This window comes from Eulemur rufifrons, chromosome 1 (genome assembly GCF_041146395.1).
Source record: "Eulemur rufifrons isolate Redbay chromosome 1, OSU_ERuf_1, whole genome shotgun sequence".
NCBI lineage: Eukaryota > Metazoa > Chordata > Mammalia > Primates > Lemuridae > Eulemur > Eulemur rufifrons.
In genome coordinates, this window is record NC_090983.1 from 24,524,817 (window position 1) to 24,545,000 (window position 20,184).

General features: G+C 38.7%; 1 protein-coding gene across 3 annotated transcripts in view; it reads right to left on the reverse strand.

The window, feature by feature from the left end:
* Nucleotides 1–20,184, reverse strand: part of UNC80 (unc-80 homolog, NALCN channel complex subunit) — a 194,559-nt gene that overhangs the window by 21,702 nt on the left and 152,673 nt on the right. For all 3 annotated transcript variants that reach the window (XM_069467694.1, XM_069467676.1, XM_069467685.1), the window contains 9 exons: nucleotides 19,660–19,830; nucleotides 16,158–16,250; nucleotides 14,711–14,746; nucleotides 14,149–14,367; nucleotides 6,374–6,574; nucleotides 4,079–4,202; nucleotides 3,019–3,144; nucleotides 1,671–1,794; nucleotides 737–943 (listed from right to left, as the gene is read on the reverse strand). In XM_069467694.1, coding sequence (XP_069323795.1) covers nucleotides 737–943; nucleotides 1,671–1,794; nucleotides 3,019–3,144; nucleotides 4,079–4,202; nucleotides 6,374–6,574; nucleotides 14,149–14,367; nucleotides 14,711–14,746; nucleotides 16,158–16,250; nucleotides 19,660–19,830 — 1,301 coding nt within the window. The remainder of the gene's footprint in view (nucleotides 1–736; nucleotides 944–1,670; nucleotides 1,795–3,018; nucleotides 3,145–4,078; nucleotides 4,203–6,373; nucleotides 6,575–14,148; nucleotides 14,368–14,710; nucleotides 14,747–16,157; nucleotides 16,251–19,659; nucleotides 19,831–20,184) is intronic.

A 20,184-nucleotide genomic window follows, 5' to 3' on the forward strand; every position in this document is an offset into this window, starting at 1 on the left:
TTTTCCCCCCGGCCCAATTCATTCAGGGCCTAAGAGTGGTTTTCCATTGTTCCATGGGTCAGGAGCAAGTTAGAGGAAGGGAAAAGGCAATGGGAAGGTGGGAGTGAAAGGGGGAAGGGAATTGGCAAGCCTAGGGAAGCAGAATATGTGGACCGGACCGGTCTCATTAATGCAAAGATCAAGCTGGAGATTAAAGATGACATTGTGAAGGAAGAACAATAACTAGTAGGGGGCATGGTATACTGCAAGGCTACCATCTCTTGCTGCACAGGATGTGCAGGACTCCAGCTCCAGGACTCCATTCACACAGATGATGGGCCAGTGGAGCTTTATGAGTTGTACAATGCAATGTCCTTGTATACTAGACTGAGTCTAGATCTGCTAACAGCCACCAAATCTCACCATTGATCTTCTACTTAATCAGCAAGGGAGGAATCCTGACCGAAGAGGCTTCCTTACATGCCCAGACACTCTTATAAAAACAACTAAGTAACTTAGACATTGCAGATATGAAAGCACTTTGTTTTTTGGCATATGTTTACTTAAGGAAAACAGGCTCTTTTGCAAGGGTAATGTTTCTTGTTCAAGTGGCTTCTTTAAATACTTTCTGGATTAGAGTCTCTCTAAATATTTCCTGAGTCAAGATGGAACTTAACTAAGTACATCCATATGTACATCTGTGTACATATACATACACATATACACACATACACCTATAAAGAGAAAAAGGACCCACCCAAGTATGCTGCTTGGCTGGTGGACTCGGCCAGCCCTTCCCTGCGTAAGTCTTTCCCTGCATCCCCAGGGGTGGAGCAGTGGGCAGGGGAGCTCTCCAGCATGAAGTTCTTGCTCCTGGACGTGCTGATGATCCGAGGCGGCAGGAGCACATTAATGACAGTCTGCAGCAGCAGCTGCACCTCAGGCTGCTCTAGCCACGGGCTATCTGAGGGGCCAAGTTTGGAAGAGGGAAGCAGAAAGAAAAACGGTCACAAGGTAGACGTTACATATTAGACACAGAAAAACTCAGCTCTCTTTCCAATTTCAAACTAGAACACCCTAGAAATCCAGGTGTTTCCCACCAAATACAGCTTCTCCCATGGACAGAAATTGTTCCTGGCACCTGAGTATTTTCTCCAAAGCCTTGTGTTCTTAGCCAAATCTCCTGCTTACCATTTCAATCTCCTTTCTTTTTGCAAATACTCATAATGTACTGTCCTTACATTTGAGATAAACTTTTCCTAAAAAAAAGAAAAGCCCTAAGAAGGAAGAGTAATGAAAATATATCGGAATTTAATGACAGTGGCAGATTTCTGCTAAACCCAGTAGCAGCAGGCCATAAAGTGCATTCACCTGTCAATTCTCGTCATATTGCACTTCAACTAATAATACCATTCTTAATTGAACTGAAACAATGTTCTCTTGATTTTTGCTGTACTGAAATGATTTTTAAATAGGATGTATCTTCTAAGAAGCAGAGCAGAGAAACTCTTCTCCCAGGGTAGCTAAACTGGAAAGAAAGAAAAACTCTTATTTCCTAAGGTAACCCTATTCAAATCATTCGGATCGACTTCAGTGATGGCCTTCATGGGAAAAGGAAAAAGAAATAACAGCCTGACATTTAAGAAAACATAACAATAATGATAAATTCCCTTTAGTTAAATTAATCAGACCTTTGCTTCCAGATCCTACTGTGAGCACAAATGGGATGAGTAGATTTAAAAGCATCCCCTCCCTTCGCTCTTGATTGGTGAATGGGGAGATCACATGGCTTAAAGGAAAATCTTCTTTTAAAGCCTGTGCAGCAATAATAGAAAAAAAGATTAATTGACCACCATACCCATTTAGTATGTTTGTCTTACACAGCATGACGCAGATGGTGGCTCCCTGCTGGCTGCTCCTGTGAACTATGAGTTCAATTGTCGTCTGTACAGCATACAAGATCCACTCAAAACTGATACTTTACCATGTGCTTGACATAACTGAGAGCTATATACCTAAAAAGATAGTAACATCTTGACTATAAAGTGAGAAATTATAATACTTATGGTCAGGTACAAAAACAACCTCATTTCCCCATTAATTTTCTCCGTGTTTCCACCAATACATACAATAATACTTTAGCAACAAAGGAAAAGGAAGAAAACCAGAACTTGCTCCGTTTAGGAGTTATTTAAAAGTGCTCTGACCCCTGCCAAGGCCTTCTCCAAGGCAGGAAACAATAAGCAACACAGAAAGAAAGCAATGATCTTTGTACAAAAATTATTAAAATGTATCATTTTGGGGATGTCATTGTTTCCCTTCTGTGTGGTAGCCACTGCTCTTGATCTCTTTTCTGTCATCTACCCATTCTCTGGATGATGAACCATCAAGCTTGGTTGTCAGTTAACAAACAGGTCAGTTATCTATTTACATCAATTGTGTACTTTCCATTGATTACAGAGCTTTTTGATGATTTACCATTCTTGAAAATTGGACTAACACACAGTAATAGACAGGAGATTTGAGATTCTGCACTTTTTCCATTGGAAATGGTTATTTTAAGAAATAAATTGGAAGAATTTTTTTTTAAAAAACAACCCCACAATATTCAACCCACAATCATTAAAGAAAATTAAGATATTCAAAGTCTAGTAATAACATTTGAAAGAATTTATATTGCAATTCTTTCCGAAAATCATTTAAAACCAGACTGTGAATATTACTGCCTCTTTTAATTAACAATTGTGAGCTGATTATCTATGAACCATTATTTTCACACACATTAAATGGCTGAAGTGGTCCCTGAGGTTGTGGCAGGACTAAACGACTCTGCTATTTTTGAGATCTCGAGAAGAATTACAGAAGCACAACTTAGGGCCAAGCTCAGGGCTGTAGCTCCAAACCCATAAAAGTTTGGAGGTGTTTACACTTCTGTTTCACAGATTTTGCCCAGCCTTTGCAGAAAAAAAAGAGAACACCGTGATTTGGTGCCTCAACCAGCAACTTAATGAGCGTGACAAACAGGTAAGGCAGTCACACCTGTATCTGCAATGCTACAAGCCGGACAACAGCTGTGCTGAAGGGCAGAGGTGGTGAGAGATAAGGGCTGAGATGAAGAAGGGGTAATCCATCAGCAACACTGGAAGGTCCTACCACTCCCATCACCTGAAATACAAACAGAGCACATGACCAGCCTTGACTATTGCAATTTCATGCAACAATATTAAGGGAGTCTCAATAATAATAATAGTAATGATAAATTGAAGGTTGGGCATGTTACTTTCAATATTTTCTTTCTTGTTGCCTTCTTTTGAAGGCATGTAATGTCTGGAGTCAGATCAATCATTCCACTGGATTCAGCCAAGGTTTTGTAGAATGTTGTCTATAGTTAACTATGTAAATGAGAGATGAACCAAAAAGCTATTCTAATCAGGAGTTTGGACACTTACTTGTGGATTCAGGGGAATGCAGACAACATTCTTTGATGGAGCAAATACAACAATGATGATAGCAACAGCTCTATTTGCACTAGGCATTCCAACTACAGATTTATTGCTCAACTAATTAAGCAGCAGATCCTATTCAATGAAATGCTCTAACATGGTTTCCACACATTTTACAAAACCTTGTTAGGACCAGACTCTAGATATTACATAAGTGATTAAAAAATTTCTTTCTCCACACAAATCTGAGACTGGCCAACTCACAGTGTCATTTTGCACTCTAAAAGAAAAAAATATCCTCTGCATTTTAAGCTTCCCCACCCCAGACTACCTCGACTTTTAGCCAATTGTGCCGTCTCCGCCACCCCACTCTCCAACTGGCAGCCCTCAACTCTCAGCGCAACTGGAAGAGGTGAATTGTCAAAGTAGTGCATGGGAAGCAGCACACCAAGATCCCGTCTGGGTAGGGATGGGCCCCTGGATCTCCCCACGCACCACCTTGAAATGTACCTCGCTATTTTAGTGTCACCTGAGCCATCTGCTTTCATGGGTAGGTAGGGGCACAAAGTGGTTGACCTGTAAATCTTCAATTCAGAGAAGTCAATAGCAGAGTTAAATTTTGCAAAATTTCATAAGATTGCCACTTGGCTACTCACCAGATTGACACAGACATTGATCAGTGACCTAAGGTGAGGCAGGAAGGATATGATTGGCTGCCTCTGAAGTGTCAAACAAACCCCTTCAATCAAATTGCTGGCAGGCTCCCACTCAACCTGTCGCCTGGAATACAATATAGGAGCCATTAGCGGCTTGGCTCCCTTCTGGAGACAGTCTGAAACAAGTGAACGAGACAGTGGTTCTGACGCCATCTAAGACAGGATGTGTGTCTCAGACAACAAAGTGCTGCACACAGGATGACGTTTACCCACGCTGTTCCAAAAGCACAGAGCACACTGGGAGGGGAAGAAGAGACTGAGAACGTGGCAGAGGTACTCCCGCCCCACTGGACTAATGAGACAAAATCTATTGAAGAGAAAACAGAGATGATGAACGGCTTGCATTTTAAGTTCCCTGGTTTTAGCTTTGAGAGAGAGACCAGAGACTACCATTTTAGGAAACCCATCATGAGGGTAATTACTGTAATAGAACTAATCGGATCCAGGCTGCATTTCTGAAATCTGTTTATCAGACTACACATGATCACATCAGCTCTTACACCAGACTACTAATAATTGGATTTACATGGCTTAACTCCCGCCAAAAAGATCACATTAGAAGAAAATTATTTAAAAAATGTTCTTTCTTGCCTCCCAGGAGATAACATATTTTTTGGATACTTTCTATGGTAGTATAAATGGTGATACTGTATATATAACCCAATTAGATGAACATGGACTTTCTGTAATAAAAGTCAATCCAGTTTGTAATCATCTCAGTACTGGAAGATTCATCCCTGTGGTCCCAAAACAAACACATTGGGCTTTGCTAATACCAACACTATGTTTATATATTTTCCTGGAAATACTTTCAAAATTTATATTTCCTACCAAAATGGAAACTCTGCAATGACAAAATAGAAATAAATGAGGATATATTGACATCCCTGATGCTGCAGGTACCCAAGTAATACACAGATCAGGTTCAGTCAACATTTCTTGTGTTGAACTAAGATCACCTAAAAATTGAAATCGAAGCCAATCCCATATTCATGGCATGCCTCTCAAGAAAATTGCCTACAACTGACCAAGTCTATGCAATAATCAAGAAATCTACTTTTGGGGAAGGATGATGTTCTTTATAATAAGCTTAAATCATATGGCAAATGGGTCAGTTTATGGAGATGTTTAACATTATTAGATATCAAGTTATTTAAGAAAAAGAATTTATTTTGACATACCCTCATAACACAATTATAAATCTTTGATAAGCCATTTGCTGATAGATACAAATGTTCTATTGGGACCACTAAAGAAATAGTGCTTTAAGAACAAGCATTTAAGATAATGTGCAGGCATTCATCACCATAGTATACAAGAATATAAGAACAGACCATAAATTAGAATGAAATCTTTCAATTTGTTTTTTCAATGGCTCCTAAAGGCTGCATAAATGTGAAGACCACAGGCTAATATGAGGAAAAGTTCTGAAAAATTGAACATTAAGTGCTATACATTCTTGGGCAAGAGTTGCATTGATTTTCAGTTTAGTTTAAAAGGATGGAAAGTGCTCTTACTGACCCAAACTTGACTTTTCCAAATTTGTGGGTTTACCAGCATTTATCAACTGAACTGTCTGCTCATTATAATTTCCAAATTGGGCTCACATCTCCAGCTACACTGGTTCAGAGACATGTGCTAATAAGGCTACCCATGGATTTTTCTCAGGCCATTAAATACATATAAAATGGTAATAATGTTCATTTAGAATCACATTGAATTAGGTGTAAAGATGAAAATTGCATCTGTTATCAATTAACAGGGTATCTGTTATCAACCCTGTAAGCTTTTTAACTGCTACTTGGCCGATTATTGTAAAACTTGGCATTTCTCTAAACTGGTACCTAAATATGTTAACTAGCTATGTTAAATACAGCATTTTGAACATCAAATTAATTTTTCTTCTCTGATCAGCTATTTTGTTTATAAGGCATATTTCAAAAGGGATTAAGGGATACTAATTGAATTTCTTATGTGTGTCAGGTGAGGAACATGATAGCTAAGAAATGGATAGATTTTCCACAATGAACACATATATTTTTAAAGAAAATGTTATTTCCTCAAAATGTAGATTCTGCTACTTAGGCATTCATAGACCCAATTAGCTACGCACATATAACAACAGAAAACTTTCAAGTCATTCATCCAACTCCCGATTGATCCACCATCTTAAAAAATGACAAATCCTAACTTTGAGGTTTGTAATATCGATAGCTGACTAGGAGGCATCCTCACCTCAAAGTAGGCATCTTGTGAATTTTGTTGAACATTCTATCCAATCTCTTTAAAATGAGGATAAGGGCTGGCCTCACTGCCTCGGCTGTCCAGTCGGTAATGGGTAGCATCTCCATGATGTAGCGCCGAAGCCCACGGCTCTCCATTGTCTGAGTGTCATATGGTGCCAGCTTCAGAAGGGAGTGTGCAATTTCTGCCAATCTAAAATGATTTAACAAAAAATAAGCTTAGAATGCAACAATGGGAATTTTCCCACACAACATCATGCTTATCACCTCCTTCCAGTACACTAACTCTTTGAATGAAGAACATTCTTCCCAACATCCTCCACCCCTCTGCTCTTCTCTCACATATCAGTACATTGATACCTGCATGCATATTAACAGATGCATATTAAATGTCTAAGTGAGCTTTATGACTTCAGAACTCCCTAAGTACTCATAGTCAATGTCAAAGACATACTATAAAAAGTGGTATTGGTTTTTATTGCAGCCCAAGGAGTTCTTCAAACTCCACTTCCATTTCTTGCCTTCAAAGCCACCTCCTTTCCTTTTGTCCTACACATGGATCCTCATGTTTGCTGAGATTCTTTCTATAATTGGCCCAGTTGTACTGTCTGGATGGCTTTGGGTTTGGTTGCCTCTACTTCTCAGATTTCCCAACTCAGTTCCACATAGGAACCACCAGAGGGAAAGCTGTGCTTCCTTCAAGGTGGGCCCAGGTTCTCAGTCCCCAGAACCATGTGTCTACGTCCTAAATGTGGGATTTTCTTCAGTGGGGAGTTGGCCCACAAAACTGATTGGGCAAATGGGGTTTCTGGTAAATGTAATAGTTGATTAACTAAATAATCTTCAGCGCTAGATATGGATTACCAGTTTCCAAATAACACAAATGCAATGACATACATACCCTTAAAGCCAATTTAATTTAATTTAGTATGATGGAAAAAATGTTTTAGAATTTTACAATGCTTCACAGACAAATATAGTGAGTAGATGCAGAATGTGTAGAAGATGCTATTAAGAGGCAATGTATACTCATTCATGGAAATGTCTTGAAACTATGCTGTATGATTGGAGCTTGATTTTTTTTTCCCCAAAAAGGCTTACATTCTAAAAAATATACCCAAGGTTCCTCTCTTGGTGTCTGAAATGTCCATATTCTTTGTTAAGGTGCTGAAAATTCTTTTGAAAACAAATTTCTTTAACAAGAGTAATACCTTAAGCTACTATTTGAATATTTGGCTTGAATCAGCATATGCCTAGCCAGGCAGACAGAGGATCCTATGGAAGAGGAAAGCAGGACGGGGAAATCTTGATGGAGGAGGAGAGTAGAGAGGCCTAACGTTACCTGGGAGTACACATGTGAATGGCAGTATCAGGAGGCATGTGTAAACTGAGAGCTTTTAGGACTGTTACTAAAAAAGAAGAGGAGGTTGGAGATAAAGGGACATCAGAAATAAGCTTTTCTATTTTTTGAAGCAAGTTTGCCTTGAAAAAGCTCTGAAGATAATCTCATTAGAGTCATGCAATCTCAGGGTTTAAAGAGAACATAATAGTCCTTTAGGTAGTAGGGTTCTACAAGTTTAAAAAAATACAACTTAAAAGGAAAACTAAAACATACAGTTTCCCAGGCCTCACCTAAGATCTATTATAATAAATAAGAATTTCCTAGGGTTGGGCCCAGAAATCTGTATTTTTTTTTTACTTTTATTTTGGAAAATCTCAAACATATACAAAGGTAGAGAGATGAGTATATGGTACACCCCCCACAATGTATTCATCAGTCAGATTCAGCAATTATCAATTAATGACCACTCTTGTTTCACTTACACTCCCAATCATTCCCCTTCCCCCTACCCTGAAGAATTTTGAAGTACATCCCAAGCATCATATTATTTATCCATACATATTTTAGTATGTGTCTCTAAAGTTAAGGACTCGAAAGAATTAACCACAAAACAATATGGCATTTAACAAATTAAAAATGATTCATTTTTTAAAAAAAAAAATATCCAGTCCATTTTCAAGATTCCCACTCTTTCTCATAATTTTTAAGCACTTTTTTATTTTGTTTTTTACAATCAGGAACAAATAAGGTCCATTAATTTCGATTGGTTGACATGTCTTTAAAGTCTCTTTGAATCTGTAGATTTCCCCCTCTTCTGCTTTTCTTTTCCTTCCTTCTTTCTTTTCTTTTCTTTTTTGCTATCTTGTTGCTATCTTGTAGTTTATCTGTTGAAGAAATTAACTGTAGTGACACTCTGGATTTGCTGATTCAGTCTCCATGGTGCAATTTTATCTATCCCACTGTCTCCATATTTAATTCAATTGGTAGTTAAATCTAGGGTCTAGATCTGCAGATTCAGTTTTGATTTTCTGGCAAGAGCACCTAACAGGTGGTGTATACTTCCACCAGGAGGCACACACATGCTTCCTGTTGTGCCTTTTTTTATGATGTTAGCTGCCGTTGGTGATCATTGGATAGATCCATTAATGCATTATCAGTGGTACAGTGGTAATATTGTGTCATTCCTTTTCTCATACACTACCAAATTTTAATAAAGAGAAATTTTGATAACTCCAAGAGGACAGGAGAGGTAGAATAAATAAATGCTTGAAAGGATCTCTAGTGTAAGAGCTCTCCAGTTGATTTTGATAGGCTCTCTGGTTTAGGAATCACCGCCAAGCCATTACCTCTCTATTCTTGGATCGTTCTATTATTGCCTCATCTGACTAGTTCCATGAATGGAAAATTCACTACTGTAGAAGGCAATGCATTCCATCTTTGGGAGTCCACACTGTGAGAAGTTCTCCTCATGTTAGGTTCCTAAATTCCATCTAATTTCTTCCTACTAGGCTCACTCTGAAAGCATAAATCCAATACATCTCCATGGCAACTCTTCATTGTCAAGAAGTAGTTATTGTCCCTCATCCCCACTGTCTTCTCTACAGATGGAACATTAACATTGTCCTGGAAATTGTGTGCGAATGTAGGTGTTAAAGAATTCATTTTAAACAGCCAATACTTTCTTCTGTTTATCTCTTTCTTATAAATGTGCCATGCAGAAAATAACTCTTTACATGTCGGGTTATTTGTGTGACAAATAAGAGTACATGTATAGGCACTTATTTATTTTCTCTTATTATTTAATCTTTTTCTTTTTACAAATTAAGTTTTTAACTAACAAATAATAATTGTATATATTCATGGAGTACATAGTGATGTTTTGATATGTGTAATATCAAATATGTATAGTAATCAGATATGTATAGTAATCAAATCAGGGTAATTAGCATAACAATCATCTCAGACATTTATTTGTTGAGAACATTCAATATTCTCCTTCTAGTTATTTGAACTGTATAATATATTGTTGCTAATTATATTCATCCCATAGTGGTATAGAACACTAGAAATTATTCCTCCTATCTAGCTATAATTTTTTATTCCTTAAAAAAAATCTCTCCCTATTCCTCCCTTCTCCCTACTCTTCCCAGTCTCTAATATCCTCTCTTCTACTTTTTTTTTTTTTTTTTGGCTTCCACATATGAGTGAGTTCTTAATATTTTTAAAGATAACATTGAGAAATGCTTGAGAAATGATCAGTCTATTTTTATTTTATTTATTTTTTTATTTTTTTATTTTTTTTTTTTTTGAGACAGAGTCTCACTCTGTTGCCCAGGCTAGAGTGAGTGCCGTGGCGTCAGCCTAGCTCACAGCAACCTCAAACTCCTGAGCTCAAGCGATCCTCCTGTCTCAGCCTCCCGAGTAGCTGGGACTACAAGCATGCGCCACCATGCCCGGCTAATTTTTTCTATATATATTTTTAGCTGTCCATATAATTTCTTTCTATTTTTAGTAGAGGTGGGGTCTCGCTCTTGCTCAGGCTGGTCTCGAACTCCTGAGCTCAAACGATCCGCCCACCTCGGCCTCCCAGAGTGCTAGGATTACAGGCGTGAGCCACCGCGCCCGGCCGATCAGTCTATTTTAAGCTTGAGAGCACTACTTAGAGCTGAATTGAAGAGTCATTTTATAGATGACTACCTGAATTTCTCTAATTCCCAGTCATGCTAACAAAATAAATTTGCTTTGAGCATAAAACAAAATTTCCCCTTCATACAGTCTTTGCTGTACTATCACATGAATACTCTCTTGGGAAAAAAAATTCCTGTGGTCCTTTCCCAATGAGAACACAAGAAATTTTTCCATTGAAAGGGAGAGAGGGAAAGAGAAAGAAGGAAAGAGGGAGAGAGAGACTCAGAGAGAGAGAGAGAGAGAGAGAGAGAAACATTGAATTTGCAGATACTACTATCCTGCTGCTTTGGCAGCTCTAAGTTGGGCAAATGAAGCAACAAATTCCCTGACAGCAGAGAATCTATCTAATCAAGAATATTTTCCCCTAGAGCCTTGCAATCGACCATATATTCTGCAAATGCAGGAGTACAGACTGTGTTTGGCACTGCTGCTTAACCCTTTGGCTCTATTCAATTTTTTTCCTGCAAGTATCGCCTATATTTTTTATATTAATATCATCCCACTTATTTTTTAAATCAACTCTCCTTTGGTGACATTATCCATTCTTATGACTTAAGAATGATTTAATACTACCACAATTTATATTTATATTTAGCTATGACTTCTATATATATCCAAGTATACACTTAATTTATAAGAAGAAACCTTAAACATATCCTTTATTTGGTATAAGGTCAAAGCATATGGATTTGCTCCTGCTCAGCAATGTAGAATATCTCTGTTTGTCCAGAGAATATGACAGGCCTGTCTTTATCAAAAGCTTGTTGTGAGAAATTGCATGAATAGAAGGCATTTAGTCTAAATATTCCCTGGACAGTAAAAATTTTGTCCTCCTAAAGATCCAAGTCATGAAATAACTGTTCTTGAATGACATTATCTTGGCTCCCGGTGGGATGCTCTTGGTGAATTGCACTGGGACGTTATGCCAACTTTCTCCACTGACAGGCATCCAGCCATGTAAGAGTAGCACTTTCTCCACTATGGAGATGTTGCTGAGGACATTGTTCATCATATCACTCTTTCCTTTTAACAAACACCAACCAGGAGACAGTTGAGGCTCAGAAAATGATACACCACAATGAAAGTCTCAGAAGTAAAAGTTTTTCACTGATCTCCTGCCCTCCTGTCTCTGGCCCCTCACTCTTCCCCAGGCTAGTCATAGAAACAAGAATCCTTCTTCCCCAAGGTGGGTCATTGAAACCAGAACCTCTTTCCCCCGAAGCCAGCCATGCAATCTAAAAATATTACTCTTTCTCCTTGCCTTTCTATGTAAAAATTGTCCATAAAGAAATTATCTGACCTACTTTATTTGATTGAAGGTCATACGACCCCCTTTCCAGAGAGGGTCAGACCCCATGCCCCAAAGGAAGGAAGGCTGCACAGAAAGGCCAGGAATAATCTAAACAGACAGACCTTGCTGCGTTTGCTCACTCAATCTATTAACATTAGACCATACTCTTTTTGTCCAATCATATTTCCACATGGCTATCCATACGTTGTTAAGCCTACGTATAGAAATAGACAGTTTCCCCTGTACCTTTGGACCTTCATTCTAAAGGCTCATGTGTCACATAAAACTATGATCAAATAAATTTGCATGCCTTTTCTCCTATTAATCTGTTTTTTGTCAGTTGATTTTGAGCAAACCTTCAGAGGGTGAAGGGAAAGTCTTGCCTTGGCCCCTACAAGACATTTCTTGTTCTTCGTATTTAAAAAAAGTATTGTTTCACCAAACAACCGGTTATTTTTATCTTATTGACATTATGATTTTGTAATTAATCATTTTGATAACTCAGAAGCTCAAAGTCAAATTTATGATTCATGAATAATATCTTATATGATCTCATATCAATTTCCTGTGCTAATCTTATCATAAACATATTTTTTCCCTGCTCATTTTTCACATTGTTCCGACTCTATAATTGCTATATCCTATCCCATTGTATCATACATAATTTTCTAAGTTGCCTCAAATCCTTTATAAAATGATAAATACTTAAATGCACACGTGATTATAGTACTTGCAACACTGTATTATAGTTATTTTCTTCTGTATGTTTCTTGAATTGGACTGTTATAACCTTGAGGACCAGGAATTTATTTTACATCCCCAGTGTCTAGCATAGTATTTGGACCATTTTCATTAGCATTAGTATCTGTTGTATCCTAGATCTGTCCCAGGCACTGAGCTAAATCTCTCAAATTACAGCTCACTTGACCTTTAATAGGTGCTGGCCTCTAGAGGGAGCTCCAGGCCTCCCTGACTCTTGCTGTGCCTCCAGATGCCTCAAGGAAGAGTGTAGATACAGTCAGGAGATGGGAGAGTTACTATCCCATGGTCTGTCTCTCACACATATGCATATCCATCTTTTAGGAATCTTTTGCCCTTTCTCTCACAAAATGGCTGTTGGTAGTAGTGATTTTCTGATTCTGGGAATGTGACGTTTCTCTGTTCACAGAATTACTTAGGTGGGCTAGAGGTATCAGTGGAAAAGGAAGAGGAGGGACTGAATAGAGCCCTGGGTTGCTATGGCAACGGGACTTTAACGTTCCAAACTTCTCCCGCCCCATTCTCTGAAGCCTCCCCGGCTAGGAGCTGAAATTCTCAGTGTGAAATAATCCCTTCCCTATTACTGCACAACGGGGAGTATGCACTCATATGAAGCCGTGGGTGTGTGCCCACAATTCAAAGAACGTGAAATTAGGAGGAAAAAGAACCTGTGCTGATTGTGCACTTCTGGCCTCTCATTTCCCTTCACTGAGTACTTTCTAATTTTTTTCCAAAGAATCATTTTTAAAAAGTCAATAAGCAGGAAATTGGTGTGTTTTGTTAAATTGCAATGTTATTTCTGAATGGCTAGAACCTAACTCTACCTTTAGCTTTATAGATACATTAAACTTTCCAAGTGAACCTTTTGTTACCCATGAAATTTTCCTTTCAGGTAATTTCTATGATCCTTTACAAACTGTTACAAATAGAAGGTCCTCTGGAATCATGTTCCTTTTAAGAATATAAAAACACAAACACGGCCTTTAGCATGAGTAACAAGTGGAATGGCACCTCCATAGGAAGAAGGAAATAGGAATGCACAAAGATGTAACTTTGGGGCCTCTCCCTGGCACAACAGAACTCAAACATTTAAATGATGACTGGCCTTAATCAATTCAGAATTTTTACCAGGACACTTTTTTGAACTGTTGGAAGGCTATTATGCATAAAGAGGATTTCGGGCCCAAGCAAAGCGTGGCTAGGAGGTAAAACTGCTCACTTTCCTGTAGGGCTCATTACGGAGTACTTAGGGAGTCTAGGGGCAGAATGAGTACTCCACAAAAAGTAGTAGCATTTTTCATGTAAAATAACAGAAGAGAAACATTGGATTCTTGTGAAAAATTAGAATATAGGCAGTAAATAGTACCTGGAAGAAGGCTACTTTTCTAAGAATTCAAGTCATGAAATTTCCCTTTCCCTCTCTTTTATTGAAAAGTAAACATATGGACTGTGCTTTTCTGTCTTAAGAAAATCTACCCCCTGTCCACCATGAGGTCCTTTTTGATGGACTTCATCTACACTTTACCAGAGGGTTATGTGTGACATGTATCCAAGTCACAGGAAATAAATCATTCTGAGTATCTCAAGTTTTTATCCTGGAGACCTCTCAGCCCCAGTCCAACACACGTACTCAGACATGTGGCCCAAGCTATGTCCACACTCAGGGCAGGGAAAACGAGGCCAGTACCTCATGTGGGACTTCACATCCAGCAGCTCCAGGGCAGTGACCCGTGGCTCCCCAGCCAGATTTTGCAAGATCTTCAGCCTTGGCCCACAGTGTTTATAGAATTCTGTACAAATATTCAGCAGGGATTCCCGAGGTCTTCTGAACTCTTCCCGAGCAATTCGTTCATCCAATTCCTCTCGGGGAAGGCCTTGCCCTTCCTCCAGCAAATGAAGGTTTTCCCTGGGAAATTATAAGAGATTAACTAGGGGTCTGAAAATGTGTACATGTGGCAACTTCTAGAGGAAGGTTATCACACTAAAGAAATAGATAAGATTCCTAATGAATTAATGAATCAGTAGCATAAGGGGAACTTCATCTGAAGGACAAAGAAAGTTTATCAGCCTAGTAGAGATTGTCATCCCAAATTATAGTGGCTTTACATTGGCCACTTCCTGAGAAATTTTACAGAAATAGTAGTCAAGCTTCAATTAAAGAAAATCTAACAGAACCATAACCCAGCTCAAAAGACAAATCATCTCAAGATGTCAGAACTGGTATGAAATTAGAGCAAGTCTTTCTGTACCTGATAAAGTGCAGTTTGGCTCCTTGTTCTTGGTACCTGGGGGTCAGAAAAACAATCTGCATGACTATCAAAGCAAGAACACCATCCCTTTGCTGGGGCTTCCTATTGACATTTTCATATGAAAAGCCCCAGAGCTATGGAATATATAAAAAGCTATACATTTTGATAAGCTCACAAATACACACATATTAATCCTAAAATAGAAAAGCTTTACCTTTCATTTGGCTGTACATATGCTGCAGTTATAGCTGCTATGAAAGCTGTTTCATTGCCATATAATTTGGGTAAAGACAAACATTACAAAAACATATACAAACTCCTGGAATGTAGCCAAATGAGAGAAGTTTAGGAAATTTTGAAATTTTACTTACAGTTTTAACACCATGTGCTCTGTTTGAGGTGATCACTGGAAGAAACCTGGATGGTTTCCTTTCAGTTCTGGAGACTTATTGCTTTATGACTGATTGATTATAAGACTTAGAAGGCCTCTCTCTCCATGCACCATTCATCTAGTATTTGAACCTAACCCAATGTACCTAGAGAAGCCCCTAAATATCACTTAAATTACAGTTTATTATTTTTTCCTTAATATAAAAAATTAAGGCATGAGTTAACCATCACATCAGGCAATTTATAGTTGGGGTTGGAATTTATTTATTTTTGTCTTTAATATGAGTATATATGATGAATAGGGAATTCGCTTTACATAAATAATGATATACACTTAAAATATACTTCAGAGAGAATAGAAAATTATTTAAGTTTCTCATTATGATCTCCCTGCTAACTACTTCTTACTGGGAAAAGAGAATTTTCTCCTAAGCTGATTTTGGGTTTGCCTTATCTTAAATCTTTCTTGGAGGAGGAAGCTAAACTTTTTTGTGTGTGTTGGAGTATTTAAGGTTAACACAGATAGAATGAAACAGGTAAAATATTAACTAGTATAAATAGTGTCTGAGTTACACCAAAACAAGGAAAGGAGATTAAGTCAACAATCACAGAAAGGCATCATTTGAGGACATTAAGTCAAAGTTTGGATGAAATGTCTGTAGAAAATTTGTCCAGATGAAAGTAAATCAGCTCTTACCGCCTTGGGGATGAAGAACCACCTCCCGATTATTTTTGTTTATTTGCCTTTTGTTGGAGGCAAATGAAACAACACCGGACTAGTTCAAAGACCATCCAGGAGGCAGAGACCATCCAGCATGCTCATGCAAACAAACCAACACGAATGCCAACTTATAAAGGTGGTTTGGATATCTCTTTGACAGTTTCAAAAGAAGCCTTGCTATTTTCTTGTAACTCTAATCTCTCACCTTCTTTTCTTTTCCTTGGAGGTTTTCACACTCAATATTGACTATTTTCAGGATTCCTTTCATTCCCGACAGCTGAAATTCAGGTTGTATGAAATTGAGAGATCATAGAGGAATAAGGCACAATGAATTACCTGGTGTTCACGCCAGATGACATGGTGTGGTTGGCTGTGGTGGCTCCCTTATGACCTTGGTCACACCTGCTCATCTGTGGGGCCGTCATGGGCCTGTAACAATGACAGCAGTCACCACAAAACAACAACAGAACTGGGAACATATATGAAATCCTCATGTTAATGAGGTTCACATAAGCTTTAAGTTAGTTTTGAAGTCTTAGAAAGACAGGCTGTCTAGCTTTGGGCTTTTCTGGCACACATTTTCTGTCTGTTCTAGAGGCACCTTATATGGAACATTGATTCCCAAGAGTCTACAAATTCACCAGGATTTAAGTTCTTCTTCTTCTTGGTTCTGAGTAGTAAACTATGACTCTTCAAACAAGACATTTATGAAATCAAACTTCTAAGTTGGTACAGATTAAGTGAGAGTTAAGAACTCATTCTTCAATTCTGCAGGTAACAGGCAGTCAACCATTCCAGACAATAAGTAAAAGGCAAGAGTGTACATAACCACTTTGGCCACCTATACCACATTCAACCACTCTGTTTTTCTGAGAAACTATCAAAAAATGAAAGAATTCTCCTAGTCAAAATTATACCTAAGCCTATCCAGAAAAGTGAGTAAATCTGTATTGATTACAAGTCAGTAATTTAGGTGCTTAGTAATAGATCTGAATCATCTAATGTTACATCTGCAAGGTTTACTTTAAATATTAGGTAAAATTTGCGTCTGTATTGGCATTTGGGACATCAAAGGGATAATATAGTTTTTCAAAGCAATGGCTTTTATGAAATCTTTTAGGCTTGCTTTTATGTCGCTCATTTTCTGTATGCTGGGTAGGCTGGAAAGTAACTGAGCTTTTAACAGCCACACCAGATCTTCTCTTCCCTGGCAGGCAGAACTTAAAGATGACCCCTAAGAACTTTGCCTCTTGGTGTTACTCCAGTGATTATGTTACTTTACATGTCAAAAAGGGAGAGTATCTGGCTACTTCTAATTTAATCACACCAGCCCTTTAAAAGCAGAGAGTTTTCTCTGGCTGAGGACAGAGAGATTTGAAGCATGAAGAGGATTTAAGGCACTGTTGCTGGCTGGAAGACGGAGGGCGGCCCTGTGAGAAGGGGTGCAGAATGGCACCTGCCTGACAGCCAGTGACGAAACGGGATCTCAGACCTAAAGGATTCTGCCAAAAACCTGAATGAGCTTGGAAGTGCATTCTTTTCCCAGTGCTTTCAGACTGACCAGCACCTGGATTCCTGCCTTGTGAAACACTGAGCAGAGAACCCAGTTGAGCATTCCTAGATTTCTTGCCTATAGAACTGTGAGATAATGAATGCATTTTGTTGTAAGCCTCAAAGTTCGTGGTTATGTGTTATACAGCAATCGAAAACTAATACACTTGTAATATACTTATTTATGTAATATTACCTATATAACTGTTACATTTATTTTTGTTCAGACGAAGAAATTAGGAATGTGGAAGTGAAGGGGATTCTTATCTTCTTTTTGTAAAAACAATGGAGCCAATTTTGTTGTAACTACCAACCCAATAAGGCTAGTCTTCTATCCCACCAAAATAATATTAAATGCGCTGAAATATTTAAAGTCACAGAATTTCTTTTTTTTTTTTTTTTTTTTTTTTTGAGACAGAGTCTTGCTCTGTTGCCCGGGCTAGAGTGAGTGCCATGGCATCAGCCTAGCTCACAGCAACCTCAAACTCCTGGGCTCAAGCAATCCTTCTGCCTCAGCCTCCCAAGTAGCTGGGACTACAGGCATGTGCCACCATGCCCGGCTCATTTTTTCTATATATATTTTTAGTTGTCCATATAATTTCTTTCTATTTTTAGTAGAGATGGGGTCTCGCTCTTGCTCAGGCTGGTCTCGAACTCCTGAGCTCAAACGATCCGCCCACCTCGGCCTCCCAGAGTGCTAGGATTACAGGCATGAGCCACCACGCCCGGCCTAAAGTCACAGAATTTCAAATGCCAAGGCTTTATTCATAACTCTTCCTGGAATTTGGAGTAAATAAATTTTGGATAAATTAATTGACTTATCCTTATAAAAGGGAATAGAAAGGAAGACAACACCAATATTATAAAATATGAGGAGAAATAACTAAAGTGGAATTTGGAGAATGTTGACTACTTTTCTCTCCTCTGATAGTAGGAGGGCGCTAGTGACATAACCAGACAGGTACAGAAGGAGGAGTATCAGTCTTGTATTTCTCCTTCAGATGTTCTTTTTCCCAGGAATTTCATGATACCATCAACAAAGCACTGGGACTATTTTGCATTAGAAAAGGCAACCGGTCCTGGTTTTCTGTTCCACCTCTTCCCAATTCCTCAGTTTAGATACATACGAGCATTTCAGGAGGATAGTCTACCCAAGGGTATATTCTGCCTAGGCTGGCAGTGTGGCTCATGATTAGGAACTAAACACATATTGAAGTTAACGAATAACAATCCCACTCACTCTCTCACTTGCTGATACATGCTGAAAAAGTCCTCCTGGGACTAAAGGACTTCCCTCTTACCAACACAGCAAGATGAAGCTGGAGAAGTTGGTACTTTTTGGTGGGGGCATAGATAGAATTTTGTGCTTAGGATCTGGCAATTCAGACAGGACACAGAGCATGGCAGAATGAAATGAAGGAGCAAAGACACAAACCCAGGATGGAGGCTTCCCCATCTCTTCCCTGGGGAAGAATATCTGCTTCTAGATAATTTAGATAGAACAGAGAAGGAAAGCCAATCCTATGCATAGTGTCCTGCATCCACCTTCCCCAGGCTCACTCTACCTTTGTCCCATCCAGAGTCCCCATCGGGCCCTTCCATGCCCTATGGCAGCCCAATTCCTCTGCTTCTGCACCCAAGAATTTTGTGACAGGACTAGTATCTTGAACTCTGTGTAGGGCTGAACTCTGATGCCAATTTACCTTTCCATTCCCAGATTTCTCAACCCTCTCTCTCAGCGTTGTTTAGTCCTGTCCCACAGAGAGTCTGTTCATTCATTCTATTGCTAGAACAAAATTCTGCTCTTTATATCTGTTAAGTGGTTTCTGAAATTATAGCAAGAAAGCGCAACCTTTCGCAAACAGTAGAACAATAAAAGATTGCTCAGTTAAAATTGCAGACATTTCATGTCTCATAAAATATCATAACAAATAAAATGTGGATGACATTTTTATAATTACTAAATTGGCTCTTTTACAAAAGATTTGTTTACCACCGGGTTAAAACTGCCAGAGAAGCTCAGTAAGCTATTTGCAAATGTGTGTTTAGCAATGATGGCATTATTATTATTTTATTATTATTACTACTGCTACTATTCAAAGTGCTTAGCATTATTTATCCAAATAACTTAGGAACTGTTTGCAGTTATAAGGCATAAAGGGCTGAGTTTGGGTAGGTATCTATAAATAAAGACTGGGTTTTAGAGATTTTTAGCCACATTTTTGCTTCATCTTTTCAGGGGACACATATGGCTTAAGGTTGTGGATATTTCTGCCAGTGGGATTACCTGGTGAGGACCTCTACACTGTATAAAAGGGCCTGGAGGGACGTTGCAAGAGCAGCTGTGGCAGCAATCTCCTCCCGGGCAGCAGGTACTGTCTCCACCTGTGACGTCTGCCTCTTCAGCTTTTGCAGGTAACATGGAACCAAAGCTTCCAAGACCATCAGCATCTGAAGACTTTAAGCGACAGAAAGAAAAACCGAGTCACATTTTGCATTCTACTTTCGTTGGTTGTGTTGTATTTAGGAGCATGGAAAAATGAAAAGCTTCTAGAGAGATGATAAATTCTAAGCCCCCCTGCAACCCCACCCTAATCAAAAGTAGCTAGAGCTGCGGGAAATGTTGACCAACATTAATTAATTAATTAAGCACCTGCTAAAAGGTGATGAGTCCTGCTTTAAGGAAGCCCGTAATCTAGTCAGGGGAATTAGTCATAGATACTAATAAATAGGCAAAAGAACACAATGATAACAGGTGGAGCTATACAGTCCATCTAGAGAAAGAGGCTTCAGAATCATCAACAAAGCTTCT